Source organism: Apteryx mantelli, chromosome 5 (genome assembly GCF_036417845.1).
Source record: "Apteryx mantelli isolate bAptMan1 chromosome 5, bAptMan1.hap1, whole genome shotgun sequence".
Classification (NCBI taxonomy): Eukaryota; Metazoa; Chordata; class Aves; order Apterygiformes; family Apterygidae; genus Apteryx; species Apteryx mantelli.
In genome coordinates this window covers 71,633,088-71,649,394 of record NC_089982.1, presented here as the reverse complement: position 1 = coordinate 71,649,394, position 16,307 = coordinate 71,633,088, and the positions used below count along the sequence as shown (strand labels likewise).

The 16,307-nt window shown below is 35.6% G+C and overlaps 1 protein-coding gene across 4 annotated transcripts in view; it reads right to left on the bottom strand.

The window, feature by feature from the left end:
* BOD1L1 (biorientation of chromosomes in cell division 1 like 1) overlaps positions 1–16,307 on the bottom strand; it is a 40,555-nt gene that overhangs the window by 14,818 nt on the left and 9,430 nt on the right. For 2 of the 4 annotated variants that reach the window (XM_067298220.1, XM_067298221.1), the window contains exons 9-16: positions 16,211–16,286; positions 9,183–15,330; positions 7,267–7,334; positions 5,713–5,782; positions 3,093–3,136; positions 2,188–2,275; positions 932–1,011; positions 240–324 (exon numbers count right to left, since the gene is read on the bottom strand). In XM_067298220.1, coding sequence (XP_067154321.1) covers positions 240–324; positions 932–1,011; positions 2,188–2,275; positions 3,093–3,136; positions 5,713–5,782; positions 7,267–7,334; positions 9,183–15,330; positions 16,211–16,286 — 6,659 coding nt within the window. Of the gene's footprint in view, positions 1–239; positions 325–931; positions 1,012–2,187; positions 2,276–3,092; positions 3,137–5,329; positions 5,380–5,712; positions 5,783–7,266; positions 7,335–9,182; positions 15,331–16,210; positions 16,287–16,307 lie in introns of those variants that run through there. The other 2 variants (XM_067298222.1, XR_010884466.1) reach the window with 2 other exon arrangements.

Here is a 16,307-nt window from a genome sequence, read left to right as displayed (position 1 = left end):
TTCTCTCAGTCAGACTACCACTAGCGGGAGGGAACATCAACGTTACTCTCACCGTTAAAGGACCTAGGAACAATGCATTATTTGATAGCAGTAATAGAGCAGAAAGCAACTAGAGAATATACACAAATATTTGACTAGGACTGAGATTCTCATTTTGTTCTCTCAGAATCATTCAAATTAAAAGAAATTAGCATTCAGTACAGACTCAGGAAATTGCCCTGAAAATGCATTTTCATTACCTTTTTCTTCCACATCACTTTTAGGAGGTGTACATTTTACATCAATTTCTTCGGACACTTCTGCAGTATCACCTGAAATAGCTTCCTGCGTTATTTTGAAACAATAACAAAGAAAAGAGCACCTTACTACAAATTCAAAGTCATTTTCAGGTACTTATACTAAAAAACCAGGCACATAGCTGTTTCATTCATCAAGCCCTTGTAATGTTTCTTAAAAACTCTGATGCTGAGTACCTTCATCAAATAGGTGAGATAATTCAAAATATCCTGCATTCAATCCTACAAGGAACATCTATTTTTCCTTGAAATCTGTTTTACATGGAAAGGGATCATTGCAAACCCAGGACTGAAGTAAAGTCTGATACCCTGTTGCAGATCTCTGATCAGCATAGCCCTGAGGTTGCTAAACTAGTAACTGTGGTGCAGATTTGTCCTATATATCTCACAGGGAGCTGGGTGCTGTGCAGAGGTTATGCACACAGATACCTGCTATACACATATTTTTTAAACTGATTCCCCTTGAAAAGTGAACATCATTCTCTAGTTATGGTTGTTTTATATTCAAAGCAATGTAGAAGTAACTTAGTTAATGACAAAAATGCCTCCCAAAATAAATTACTATAGAAATAAAAACTTGAGACTTCAGTATTATCTGCATTACAATTACACACATTAAGAAAAAAACAACATACCTTGATGTTATTAGGTTTTGTTTTGGAACATTGACTTTGTTCATCATCTTTTCTAACATCCTGAGCAATCAGTTGGTTGCCTGAAAAAACAAATAATAGTCTGAATTTTAAAAAGTGCCTTCAGCATTTTTCTGAACTTGATCCTATTTTATATTAGTGCATCATTAGCACAATTCAAAAGATTTTTTAAAGTAGCACCTTATTTACAAAGTAGAAACATTTACATTAACAGAAAGTTATGTTGAACTCTTTTTGAAAAGAAACACAACAGTTATAAAAAAGAATTCTATGATTCTTTTATTTGTCATGCAGGACCTTAAAATTGAAATTTGAAATACTATATAAAGAAATCAAACATCAACCATAACTACAACCCAACCACAAAAAGCAGTTAATGCTATATACAACACTATAATGAACACTGCATGACTTCTAATTAGTCACTTCATCAAATCAACATTCTTAGAAGCAGAAGAATCAGAGAAATGACATTATCAGTTAGTCTAAAGTAATCTTCATCTTTATTGTTCTGATACTGAATAGAGTAAAACAAAAACTTTTACTAAAAGTTTTGGCTGTAGTTGAGGGCAGGGCTTGCACAGATCCTATATAGTCAATCTCATAATGACTATGTCAACAAAGTATCTAAATGACCATATTATCTTAGAAATAATTATGACATTGAATGGACTGACTTTTCTCACCTTTTGCTTCTAGACAGAAAAAACATTACAGTAAAACTTATGACTTTCTAGTCTAACATTAGGAAACATCCAGGCTCAGAGTGTAGCCAGTTTTCCCTGATGCTCAGTTTTCCTCAGCTTTATATTCCTTCCAAGTGTTTTTATAATAAACACATATGTAATATAATTATATGAATATATTTATTTGTATACATTTAATTTTATATATGTAATTATATAATTATATAATTATATAATTATATATAATATTTTAAAAATAAAATTTATATAACTATAAGAAGGATAACATTATTAATTATTCATTTATGCTCACAAACAGCAACTAAATAATTCTCTTCTGTGCAATAATTAAATTTGTTATTATGTTTTTGTCAAATGTATGAAGTGAAATATTAAAAGTTATTCTGGAAAGAACAATTTTTTGGAGTATGGAATTCCCCCTCCACTCTTTCTTCCAAAGATTATTTTTTGGCTAAATGGACTGATTTCAGTAAAACTTTGTTTTCCAGAAGAAAAGCTTTAAACAGATTTGTGTAGATATGTACCACTTACATTTTTCTTTATCCACTGTTCCTGAAGATTTAGATTTCATTCCTCTGCTTCTGTGTTCTTCAGTTATCTGGTGATCCATGTTTTCTGCCTAGGCATAAAATACAAAGAACAATAACTCTCTACCTTAATTTTTTCCATAAAGGTTATAGAAACAGAACGGAGAAAGTTTTTCCCACTTGCTACGTTCAAATACAACATGCATTAAAATGAAAATGAATAGTTAATACAAAAAAAGAATTTGTTCCTACTATACACCAGCATCATGAAAGAACTTTAGACTTCTAGCAATTTCAGGATTTCTAACTGCTATTTTTAATGAAAAAGAAGCACTCAGTTTTAATTAGGCACCCTACTATATGCTTTAAAAGCAACAGAGCATGGCAATTTATTTAAAATATTTCTGGATTTAAAAGAACAACACCTTCCTACAGGCAGGAAGAAAATCAGTACCTCACTAGAACCAGAACTGTGACCATCAAACACTATAACATAGTACAGAGATAAGTAATTTGTCTTAAGAAAGCAAAACAAAAACCCCAAACCCACATGTTCTTATTCTTTCTCCACGTTCTTGTCAGATCACAGTGGATTGCGCTAAAAGAACAGCTTTCTAGTCCTGATCAAAGCCTCAAGTACAGTTCCTCCTTATGTCCTCTATTCTTGAAGAGGACAAAACAACAATTTTGAAATAGTCATATTATACAACAATGCAGGAAGATATATTTACTAGAAAACTCAAAAGAATAATTAGACATCAACCAACACAGCTGCACAATCTCAACATATATAGGCTCTGCTTATACAAGAAATAACATTTTCCTTTAGAGAATATTTAATGTAAATAGAAACTCAAGTAAGAGAAAAGCAGCACAGCTTAGTAAGTAAATTTAAAAACAAGAACTTACGCATCTAGTTTCTTTTTCTAGAGAAATATTCCTCTGCTGCAAGTCTATTAAAAAAAAAAAAAATCAGAAAAGCTCAGCAAGAGCAAAGTATCATCTACTTCATCTCTCTGAAACTATGTAACTTACTTTTGATGTTGCAAATTAGAAGCAGCCAAGCACTTTATCTTCTCCATAATGATTTTTAAACAAACAAACAAAAATAAAGAATATGGATTTCTAAAGTATAGGATAGCTGACAATCATTTAATGGCTAAAATATAGGCAATCAGGAGGCTAGGATCTTTGAAATATATGGTAATTTTGGAATTTCAAATACAGGATAGTTCTTGAATGGGTCAGAATTTTATCCATAAATTTGAAGTCACTAACTGAGATGCTAGATCACAGGAAAAAATAAAGTAGATTGAAAACTATGCTGTACCACGAGGCTTGGCAGAGAATTAAAGCTTGCCTAGTTCTGGTAGCAAGACCTGTAGCTGATACAATGCACATACAGAAGCTGTCCGATAGCTAGATTCTACTGCATTCTAAGTTCGGCTCTGATAAAGCAGAGTTTTAGCCTTCCATGTCACAAAAATGTAGAAAATAATTCTTTATAAATAATAGAAGCTGATGGGTTCTGATTTTGGAAAATCGCATACCTTTCAAAATCATTTCATATAGGTACAAAAAGACAGAAAATCCTTTAGAAAGCTGTTCCATGAGAGGGTTTTATGACACCCTTAAAATTTGATCCATAAAGATACTGAATTAGTCTTTTAATTAAAAACAAACAAACAACACCACCACTACTAAATTACTTAAACATTCCAAGCATACAATAAGAACGTAAGTCTATGATCCAGTAAAACAATCTATACATTTTATATAATTTGTAGCTCATTTCTTAAATTTACATGTTTTAAAAACAATTTTTCCACAGCTATACCCTTTGATTGCAAAACATCTTTCAATTTCTAAAGCAACGTCAAATGAAGAGCTAGATCCTACCCACTCAAACAGCAATGGCATGTTTACATTCCCAGGAATCTTGGGCTACTAAACTACTGTGTCTGCTGTTCATACTCATGACAGGACACACATCTGTCTTTTAAACAACTTCCCTTTATGTACGTTGATATATATATATATATTTATTTATAAATACATACACATACATTTATATATTAAAAAAAGAGATTATTGAGTAGTGGGAGAGAAAAAAGCTCTACCAAGAGCAACAATTGTTATTCTTCAATGTGTGTCATATCCAACATGATTTACACAATAAATGGATTTTGGTTAAACATTTTACACAAAACAAGATTATCACAGCTAATTCAGTCTGGACATCTTAAAAAGTTAATTATTGTCTGCCTGGGTGACTGAGTGATCTGAAGTGGCTGAGTTTTTCAGGCACTTCCAAGAAACCTCACAGTAGAAAAAAACTTGTTACAGTTTCGAATTTGCTGCCCTGAAGATCATATTCTTCAAATCCATTCTCAGCATTTGTATTTTCTTTCTTGTGAGCAAAGCATGTCTCTTATCACTTACATGAGCACACTACAACATTAAAACAGGTATGTGAATTCAACCTACCTCAAGAATAAAAAAAGACTCTAAAATTATACCAGTGTTTGTAACTCACCTTACTGCTAAGTCTTGTCTTTTGTTTGGTGAACACTTATTTCAGTATACTTGTCTAAATAATTTAGAAGTAAGCTTTACATCTCAGTGTGTCCCTTTCTAGCATTTATGCATTCAGCTGCAACTTTCCATAGGAGGAAATACATCTTTAACCTCTTTGGACTCTATATACAGCAGTATTGCTGGCACCTCATGGAATTCACTTCAGTTTTGCTTGTTATTGCATTAACTGAAGATTAACTCTCATCTGGTACTGCTATAAACATCTTTGTAAAGCATCTGGAGCACAAAATCCATCAAGACGGGAACATAGTAGGGGTTTGTTCCTGCTTTAACAGGAAAGCCAAACAACTGCAACACATTTTAAAGTAATGTATTTTTGGGGAGACAGGGATTGTTTTTTCCCATTTAAGACTAATTTAGTACCTTTAGAAGGAATTACTGAGCACAGAAACAATCTGACTAAATGAGATTTCTAATTAGGTGATTACCTACTTATAAGTGCTCTTCAAATCTCAGTGGATGGCCAGAAACACTTTCATCTTCTGAAGAGCAAGATTGAAAAAATAAATCTCTCTGAAGACTCTGTGACTTAGTCATATAGTACTTACTGTTGTCATATCCTCAAAGGGCCTGTCACAACACCAGAAACAAGGATGTTCTAAGTTTAGAAAAAAGAAAGTCGTTCTCTGGGGAAGTTTCTGTATCTTGTTTGAACACAGAACATATTTCTATTCATTGATTTTTAGATAGAATGTTAACAGTCTTTTTTTTTTTTTTAAGCACTGAACACTTTTGACCCTTCTTTCAATATATCATATTGAAAGAAAAGGAGGACCTCCCCCCCAACCAAATCCACAGGAGCCCAGTAAAAGGTTTCAAGCAGGTTTCTTGCTGGCTTTGCATCAATCCCTCTAACACAGTATATATTAAATCTACAAAGAAACTCATGAGTAACAGTCAAAGCAGTATGAAAATGTAAACTGCTATCTACCTTTTTGAAACTCTTTAGTATGAAGATCCACACATACTTCTTCACTTCTTGGACTTTCAGGCTGTTGTGGCTAAACAAGAAATGAAAGGAGACAAAAATATTGCAGATATTCAAAATGGAAGTATATCTCTCTCCCCTTCCTCATGTAAAGGAAAATGTTATCTTATCACAAGGCTTTTACAATAAAAGTCTTCAGAGTTTTCTAATTAGACAGCAATATAAATATTAAAGAACTCTGGCAGAGCTTAGTCGCATTACTGCTAAATAATGCACTGCCATGAGCATGACCTTAGAGTTGAAACTGATGCAGTAACAATGGATAAGTTTAATAAGGAGATCTGAAAAGAATCTCAGGAACACAAGGTGCTGTTCCTACTCTAAGAGAAGTTCTGATTATGAGAATTATTTTAGAAATGTTCACATATACAGAAAAACATATATCCGCAATGCTTAACAAAGTATAGTCAACTCTTAGTGACTCATGGATTTTTTTTTTTAATTTAGGCTGCAGATATTACAGATGCATGGATAGCACATTTAGCCTCATATAGCACAAAAGACAGATCTAGATGTTGTAAACTCTGATACAGTACCATGCGAACATGGCTATACTGTCTTCAGGACCAACTTAGGCTGGTGAACAACACAGCAATTTGCATGAGGAACTGAATTCAAATCAATAAATCCCACCAAACCGAAGCTGACTTGGTTTTTCCCAAAGTGCAATCTCAAGCACCAAAACCATGGTTCAGAAATATTCAGCTGGTCTGCCCTGGAGCAGGGGCCAGTAACCCTGTCCAGATCCAAAGGTGATCCTTTCAGAGATACCTGGGAGTCTCTGAACCATATTCCCCCTCAAAGTGATTATTACGTGGGTTTGGCAGGATATGCATATGTGGACGGCCTCCTGCATTTGAGTGAATTAACCCTTCTGGACCTCCTGGCTGTTATGGATCACAGCACAGGCACAAATGGACAGGCTCAACTTCAGTTGAGTATTGGCATCCAGTGCCCTGTATCATCCAGGATGCCCTAGTCTTCTGTTACTACAGATAATGGACTGTAGTTATCGGAGTGCAAAACTACAGCAAACCTTCTTCAAATGCATACAGAACGGTTGAATCTAAACACTAGCATAAAAGTGATACAACAGAATGAACAGCAGTGTATGTTCACTATTTCAAAAGACCAAACTCATGACTATCAACTGTGTTAAGCATGCATGACTGTTTTACAAGTACTATCACAAGCAGCATATTCACAGTATGACTACTTCTAAAAAAGAAAACTTGGATATTATGGTAATGGAAGGGACATGGCTGAAAGAGGTAACTGGTTCTACCACTGAATAACATGGATAGTCCATACAACTTAAACGTCAGCTGCTTAGAAAAAAATACAGCTAAATATTCTCAAAAATGATCCTTTGAAAGTTTCTAAGTTCAAATGCAGTTCTTGTTGCACACAAATCAAAAGGTACAGTAAGAAACCCTAAAAAGATGTATAATTATATAAGAAAGCATATAACCAAAACTTATAAAATAACATAAATACCTCTTCAGTTCTCAAGTTGGTTTCAAATTCTAGTTCTTCTGCCAAGTTTGGTAATGCTGCATTATTGCCTAATTAAATAAAAACATGTTAAAATTGTTATGTTACATTATATTTATCTCATGCTACAGTACAATGCTATTCCTTAGTAGCATCTCATGAACATGACACGTGAATTTAATCCCTTCCTGTAGGCAATGGATACAGCAGTGTATCTCTCTGCAGTATACCAGCTCAAAAAATAACTTGGCTTCTGCAGAAACACAAGTAATTCTATATTTTCCTTGAGTATAAAAGTGTTGGAAAATATAGGCTATCAGAATTTACCACAGCTTATTTATGTCTTCTGACTTTGACCATAGCAAATGGAATGTATTTTTTTGTGTTTTTCTTTAAAAACACTAACAGATTTCCTGACAGAATTTCAAAAGTTAGATCTGTATTAATAAATGCATAGTTAAGAGTTAATACAAGGAATAATACTTTTAAGTGACAATTATACCTAAAGCCATATCTAAACGCATAACCACTCAAATTACCCAATTTCTGTAAAGACTGAAAGCTCAGTAGCTCCCGTTACTGCCAAAGATAGCTGTTCTATGAAATCTTGAAGCCCACCCATTTTATCTCATAAGGGAACAGCAGTTTGCTTATAATGTCTGAAAAACAGGCCATGCAGATGGCATTCTCATACAACTTCCACAGCCTTTTAAAGCACCTATTTCAGAAGATGAAATGATTAAGTCGTGGTTACAGTCCACAAAATTACCTAATCTAGAATTACCTAATCTGTTATTACCACTGGCATTCACAGAAGCTGCATCAAAAGACTACATGATATCCAAACGTGGTAGTTTACATTTTCATGGCTTGTGTTTGCCTGGGTTGTATAAATACTGAATAACATTTTTCAAGTTTGCTAGTTCAGCATCTTTTCCTGACTTATGCCTAAAATCCCAAAATCTGCACAGCGAGCTTTCTCATCATAGATATCAATAAAAGCAACTAGATATCTTTGTAAATCTGGGCCTAAATTCACATTACAATATTTTAGTGTATTTTTTGAAATAATGGCAATGACAGAGACATGAGAGGGAGAAAGTTTTAAAAGAAGTACTTGACCAGCATAATTCAATTTCCTTTGGTTTAAATGAAGATAAACGAATTTCTCTATTACCTCTTTTACAGTTTATTTTCTCCAAAATCTATAATGAAGTCATAATTTTGATTTCATTATGGCATCTACAGAATTTATTATTTCATAAACTTGGTGCTTTAATTATTCTGAAGAATCAAAGAGGAGAAAGGCTGAAAACAGTAGGATGTTCATTACACAGTATTTTAGGGACTAGCAACTGTGGAAGTTCATTTCACATTAGCTTCTAGAAAAATTGATATGGAAATAAAGTGTGATTAGTGTTGTATGCTACTATAACTTAAGTTTTACGTTTAAAATAGACACCTAAATCACTGCTTTCTCTAAGTATTCATTTACTTAGTATCACTATCTGATTCCTTTAGTAACATGAAGCAGGACTCTATTTCAAGTGTATCCACAAGATAAAATTCAGCCTAAGAGAGTGACTAAGACTATTAAGTAACTATTCAGAGAAAATCTGTAGTTATGATTAAAGGCAGACACTCAATTTTCACAACCACTTAAAAGTCACCATTTTAAAATGCTGAAGAGATCTTTAAGTGAAACGCATCCATAATTTTGTTGTCACTCCCATACTCAAAGAATCACATGCTTAATTAAGCATTTATTGTCAATTCTTAAATAAACTATTAACAGCTATTTGGCAACCTACACATAAATAAATATATTCAAACAGTCTAAGTTATTTCTAATTTTACCCATGGTAAAATGCATTTATTAGTATCAGCTTACAAGCTGAAGAGAAAAAAGAAAACCTCACCTGAATTAAAGGTTGTGTTACTCTTTTGGAAAGTAACTTCAATTCCAATATTGTCTACTTTGACCAAGTTCATCTTGTCATCACTTTCATATAGCTCTTCTACATGCAACACAGGGAAGTCACTTTTTTCCCCTAATTCTGCTTCTATAGTCACTTCACCATGGTTGGCATTTACAGTAACTGCATTTGCAGAAACTAAGGAAAGAGCCTCTGCCCTAGGCAGTGGAGTCCTTATTTCAGAAAAGTCACTTTCTAAAAGTAAGTTTGAATTAAATTTATAGTTTAAATTCCTCAGAGTTTCTTTCTCCATTGCTGCTTCTGAAATCACACAAGAGAGTTCTGATGCAACATCCTCATGTGAAACATCAGCTTCAGCTTCCTCATCATCTTCATTTGCCTCTGTGGAAGGGCTTGCACTTGCAGCAGTCTCCGTACTAATCTCCACACAAAGGGCTTCATCTACGCTCAGAAGGTTCACTGAATTTTCATCTGTTTCCGTGATTTCACTGTCTATCATGGTTTGAGAAGCTAATGATTCTCCCCTCACAATACTCTCAGAGGTCTCATTTTCTCTACCAATGACAAGCAAAGAATTAGTACTTTTTTCTGGACCTGCAGTCGACAGGATGCATTCAATCTGGTTAGCAGTATTAAAAATTTCCTCACTTTTGTCTTTTACTTCTGTACTCTCAGCAGCAAGCTGACTTTCTTCTATGACTGCAAAGGTGAAGAGACTATCACATTCTTCCATTGTGCTCAGAGTGATCACTGCCCCTTCCTCTTTATCTCCTATGCTTGAAGCAGTGTGTTGATCTTCACTGTTGGTGGCAACCCTAAGAACAGGAGCTCCGCATTCTCCCACAAAAATCACAGAACCTTTGCTTTTTGCATCTGCATTGAAAGCCGCTAGGTCAAACTGTTCATCCACAGTTGCACTGGTCTCCACAATCTTACATTCCTCCGATGCATTTGCAGAGATAATGGCATCTTCATCTCCTTCTGCTACAATGAGCTCACTTTCAGCTTGTGGTGCTGCACTAATCAGGACTATCTCACATTCTTCCGTCATACTTGTAGTGATCATAGCAGCTTCATATCTTCCTTCTGCTTCTGAAGCAGTGAGTTTGTTTTCATCTTGCACACCTACACTAGACATTGGAGCTTCAAAACATTCTGCTGTACTTGTAGAGATCATTACTGTTTCATTTTTTGACTCTGTGTCTGAGACGTGTTGAACTGCCTCTTCTGTGACTTCACCAGACATGAGGATTACCTGTTCTTCCACCACGCTTGTGGAAATCATAGCGCACTCATCTTTTTCTTCTTTACCACTAGCAGTTGGGTGACATTCATCATCATCTCCTCCTGCACTGGATGCACTGGGCATAGGAACCTCATATATTTCCATATCTATAGAAACCATAGTATTCTCATTTATTTCTTCTGTTCTCACAGAGGGGAGCTGGCCATCATATTCAACAGCAGCACTTGACATAGGAGTCTCAAATTCCTCCACAATACTTGTGGAAATCATAGTGCACTCATCTTTTTCTTGCTTACTGCTAAAAGCATGCACACACTCTTTAAATTCTGTAGCTGTACTGGGCATTGGCACCTCTGTGTCTTCAGTGTCTATTAAGACCATAGAGCTTTCCCCACTTTCACTTGCTGTTGCAACAGCGAGTGGACCTTCCTCAGCATCCATAGCTGAATGTAAGGGAGCATCACTTTCTTCCACTGTACTGGTAGAGATAATATCACCTTTATTTTTTTCTTCCTTGTCAGCAGGAATAAGAGAATTCTCATCTTCCTTTGGAACTGCACTACTTATAGAGCCATCAAGTTCTCTGCTGCCAAAGGACATCATGACATTCTCATGCTCTTCTACAGTACCAGACTGACTCTTATCTTGCACTGTCATAGCACTAGTCATAGGACCCTCACATTCCTCAGCATCTAATGGAATCAGGGTATGTTCATGTTTTCCTATATGTGCTGTCAGGGCACCCTCCTCTGCAGTACTTGCACTGGTTACACTGCTTTCAACAATCCCTTTAGTATTTTTGCAGTCTGTGCCATGATTACCTTCTTTCTCTGCACTTGTCATGCTGTCAACAGTAAGCTTACTTATATTTGTGCCAGCCACTCCTGATTCAGCTTCCATTTGTTCAGCAACTATGCAGATAATGGAACTTTCGTCTTCTTCTGCACCTATACAAATTACTGCATTCTCACTTTCCATTCCTGTACAAGTAGAAGCATGCTCAATTTCTTCATTTCCTCTTCCAGTACTGGTCACAATACCCTCACCTTCTTCATCCTCCTCTTTTGAGCCTGTACTAGTCACAAAACCCTCATCATCACAAGGGCCTAAACTAATCATAGTGATGTTGGCTTCTTCCTTTGCTCTTGTACTGTCCATGAGACTTTCACATTTTTCAGCATCCAAACAAATGGCAAATCCTTCATTGCTGTCTTCTAGCCCTGTGCAGACTACTGAAATTTCAGCATCATCTTCTGGAGTTATGCCTGTGCTGGTCACTGCACTTTCACCATTTATAGTATCCTCACATTTGTCACTACTAGTTCCACTTGTGGCACTGTTGTTGGTGTCCATTTCAATACATGCACCTGTTACAGTGCTTTCTCCTTGGGCATCTGTACCAGTCACTGAGCAGATTATAAAGTTATGACTTCTTTCTTCTGCACCTGTGCAAGTCACAGTACCTTCATGTTCTTTCACTTGGCCAGCTCTTATTGCACTGCTACTAAATTCACCTGAATTGTCACCACTTGTGGATCCTTCACCTGTTTCCGTCCCCGCACTGGTTACAGCACCATCACTCTCCACTTCACCTAAACAGGATACAGAACTTTCAAATTTGCCAGCACCTCCACAAGTTGAAGTTTTTCGCTTTTCTTCAGAGCCTGCACTAGTTACAGCATCATCTTTCTCTTCCACTCCAGCACTATTCACATTGTCTTCAATTTCTACTCCACTTGCATTGACTGAATCCTTACCACTTTCTTCTGCATCAACCATGCTGCACTCATCATTTTCTTTTGTACTAGTTAGGAAACTTTCACTTTCTGCTAATCCTGCAGTGACAACACCACTACCGCCTTCTTCAGCTGCTGCAACAGTACACTCACCAACATCTGCTCCTGTGATGAAACCGCCTCCCTCACTACTTTTTACCCAGATGCCTGTTGTGAAGCCTTCATCAGCTTCTAGGCTTGTGCAAATTAATGTCACCTCACTTTCTTCTTCTGAGCAAGTGGTCGTAGCATCACTTTCCTTTTCAGAAGGTGATGCACTCTCAGCTCTTCCTTCTCCTGTACTAGTGGCTATTACAGTGCTCTCAATTGTTTCTGTGCTAGTTCCTATCACAGTGGCTGTAGCTGCTCGAAGGCTGCTGTGCAACAAACTAAGTTTACTACTTCCTGCACTGGTACCTACTGCATTGCTTTCATTTTTGTCTTCCACACCAGTCATGCCATTCCCTTCTTCTCTACTGGCTATAACAGAGTCTTTGACTGCTTCTTGTGGAACTCTTATGGGCATTAACACAGAGGAAGATTGTATCATATCACCAACATCATGCACCTCATTGTTTTTCACAATATCCATCATTGTGCTTCTTTCTCCTTCTGTAGAAGGGTTTGTATTCAAGCATTCTCTTTCCTTTCTTTTTAAGTTTGTTAGGGCAAGTTCTTTTGCTGTTGCATCTCCGTGATCTTCAGTTCTGTCAGTCATCAAGCTTTTATCTTTTATTTTAAACTCACTTCTTTGAGGGCTCTCTAACTTAGTTGCTTTGTCATAACCTTCTTGAATACATAAGTCAGCTCTGTCTTCCATTGCCTGTTCATCAGGTAGTGGCACCTCACCATCTTTTTCTATGCTGTCCATCACAGCATTGTTGCCATCATTTTTCATAAAAGAACTTATTGCAGCACTGTCTTGTTCCATGTATCTAGCCTGTGCTGCATCATTCTTCAGAATGAAAGCATCTTTAAACAAAGAAGTCCCATCTGAATTACGGGATTCTTCTTTAGACACACTACCCGAGGAATCTGTAAAATCCGAGATACCCATATTCATGGACTTCACATCAGCAGCATCTTGTCTGGAAGAATTAATAGCTAAAGGATCATTATCTACATTAGGATTTATCACAGTTTTTAAATTCTTTGGTTTTTTGCTGTCTTCAGTTGCTTGATCCTTACTGGGAGCATTCAGTAAGATTCTACCACTTGTTTCGTATACAATGCTCATTTGATAAGCCCCTTGTTTATTGGGTCCTTGATCCATGGAAGTTTGTTTGGACAAAGCATCTAAGGCACTGATGTCTTTATTAGGGATGTTTTCTTGTTTAACAGTTTTTTCAACTGCAGCCAGAAGCTGAGATTCACAAGCTTCAAGATCTGCCAAACTGCATTTTAATTCCTTATTTGAAACAGAGAGAGAGATTTTTTCTTTTGTCGCATTTTCAGCATCTGTGGCTTGGAGTGAATTCTGAACATTTTTTCCTTCAATTTTAGATACTTCCTGCATTTTTGCTTGTTCCAAATCACGTTCCATCAGCTCTCCCTCATGGGCAGAATACGAGTCATCACTATTTGTACTTAACTTTTGAGGGGCTGGAGTATGGCTGGTTATAGTTGTGGCAGCTGATTGCTTTTCCTCTCCTGCTTGCATATCTTGGTTTGATATACTGCCTTTTCTATTTTCACACAGTATCTTCTTACTTGATTTCTTATCCATTGCCATTATGATGCCCAACACTTTTTCATGACTGCTCTCTGTTTCTTTAATGTCTTTATCCTCCAATTTGTTATTCTCTTCCTTCTTCTTTATTTCCTTGTTACTATGCTTTAAGCTTCTGCTTTTGTGACTTTCAGAGAACTTTCTTTCTAGTTTGAAGTTGCTTGAATCTTTATCGCTCCTGTATTTCTCTTTTACAGATCCTCTTTCTCCCGAATGTAACTTAACTCTGTGACTAAAGTCTTTTTGTGATCCCTGAGTTGACTGCATGCCACTATCGAACTCAAACACACCACCACTTTCCTCAAAATTTTTATCTTCATTTTTGGATTTGTGTTGCTTTTCTGAGTCATTCTCTTCCATGCTCTTATCTTTGTCCAGTTTCTGAACCATCTCTTGTTTTGCTAAGTTTTCCTGTAATTCTGTTTCAGTTGCTTTGGATTGTTTACTATGACTCTTTGACTTAGACTTTAACAAAAGCTTGTCTTCTACAACACTCTTAGATCTTCGTCTATCTTTGTGAACATTATCTTCTTGTTTCAAATTACAATCAGAGCTAGGTGATTCTACTTCATGTTTGTCTTCCGAGTAACTTTCACTCCTTCTGTGTGATGCAGAGGCAGGTTGTTTTGAGGCACTTATGGAATCCTTTTGTGGCCTAGAATCACTCAGTGACCTTTTGGACTTGTATTCTGCTCTTGATTTTTCTGTTGAGAGATGTCTGTCTTTTTTATTTTCTTTGCGCAGTAACTCTTCAGCTTTTAAAGTATATTCAGAAATATTTTTTCCATCTTTTCCAGTTACTGATATTTTCCGTTCACTTCTGTGTTTATTTTTTCTTTCGGATTTGTCATCTGAAGAAACCTTTATTTGCTGATTATGCTTCTGAGCACCATCCTCTCCTTTCAAGCCTCTCTCAAAAGAATGGAGTTCAACATCCTCGCTTGATTTATGAATACTGTCTCCTTTATATTTGTACTTTAAAGAAAGTTTATCTTCTGAAGCAGTTCTCTCCTTTTCATTTTTATCTCTGTAAGACTTGGCTTCTTTTTTGGCAGCATTTCTGACATGTTGAATTTCTGTATCACTATCTTTTCTGGGATGTTTTTCATTTTTAAATATAGATTTCTGCTTCTGTAGTTCTTCAGTATTAACATCTGCTCTATCCAGTTGTTTTTTTGAATCCCTTATTTCACTGTCCTGCTGGGTTCCTTCAACCTGAAGGGTGGTGGATATTTTTCTTTTATGTTCTTTCTCCACTTTAGAATCACCTTTGTCTTCTTCAGTTGAATGCACTGATTCTGAAAGTCTTCTAAGAGGTTTAGATATTTCACTTTTTCCATGATTATGCTTCAGTTCTTTTAAAGAATTTTTTTCACAAGTCTACAAAAGAAAACCATGCACATAAGCAAATGTTACATAGTTCCTTCACTCTGTAACTTAAAAAAATTGTTCTCCATAAGCACAGTATACCAGGGAATCCACTTATTGTAATAAAAGCTAATCATATAATATGACCAGTAAGACAATGAAATTTGGGATTTTTACTTCAAATATCTGCCATTGTGAGAAAATCATAAATTTGTGAAAAAACAGAAATTAAACTCAAGCAGTCTGAACTAGACTATCACTTTCATACTTTTAGAAATGATTTAAATGGATTTTTAAATGTACCATTGCAACTACAAATATTTCACAAATTATTTCAAAGAGCCATTATTCTAGCTGATTAAAAAAAAAATCTGGACTTCTGAAAGATAATTCTTGACTTTCAATTGATTTTCAACTATCACTGTTTTCTGGTGATAACATTATTGGTAAAAAGTCTCAATCTAAAAATTCTCTTTCCGGTACTGTTCAGGCTACATTCAGTTTTTACTTCAAAACTCTCTCTGTGAAGCTAAATAGATCAAGCTCCTCATATCTCTGGGTATAAGATATGCTTTGCTCTTTTTTGGACTCAACAGGCTTTGCAAAACAGGGCCTTAAACTAGGTATTGTGTATATATCAGCAACAAATATGCAGACATATAATAAGTTATGTAAACCTACACTAGCACTTCTAAGAATTTAGAAAAGATTCACTAATTCAAATGAAAGAACTAACAGAAAAAAACCTAATTCATAAAAATGAATGCAGTGGCACGCAATTTGGTGTGTGCATATGAACAAGTATTTTTACAATTAAAAAGCAATAGAGCATAAATTTTATTTGCATTAAAAACTTTTTGAAATGATTTTTAAGAGCTTAAGAGATACATACCTCATTTGTCTTTTGCATTTCTTTACAGTCATCTTCAGATGGCTCATATTTCTTTTTCCAACTATCTTCAACATGCCTGAAACAGACAGTCAAGGCA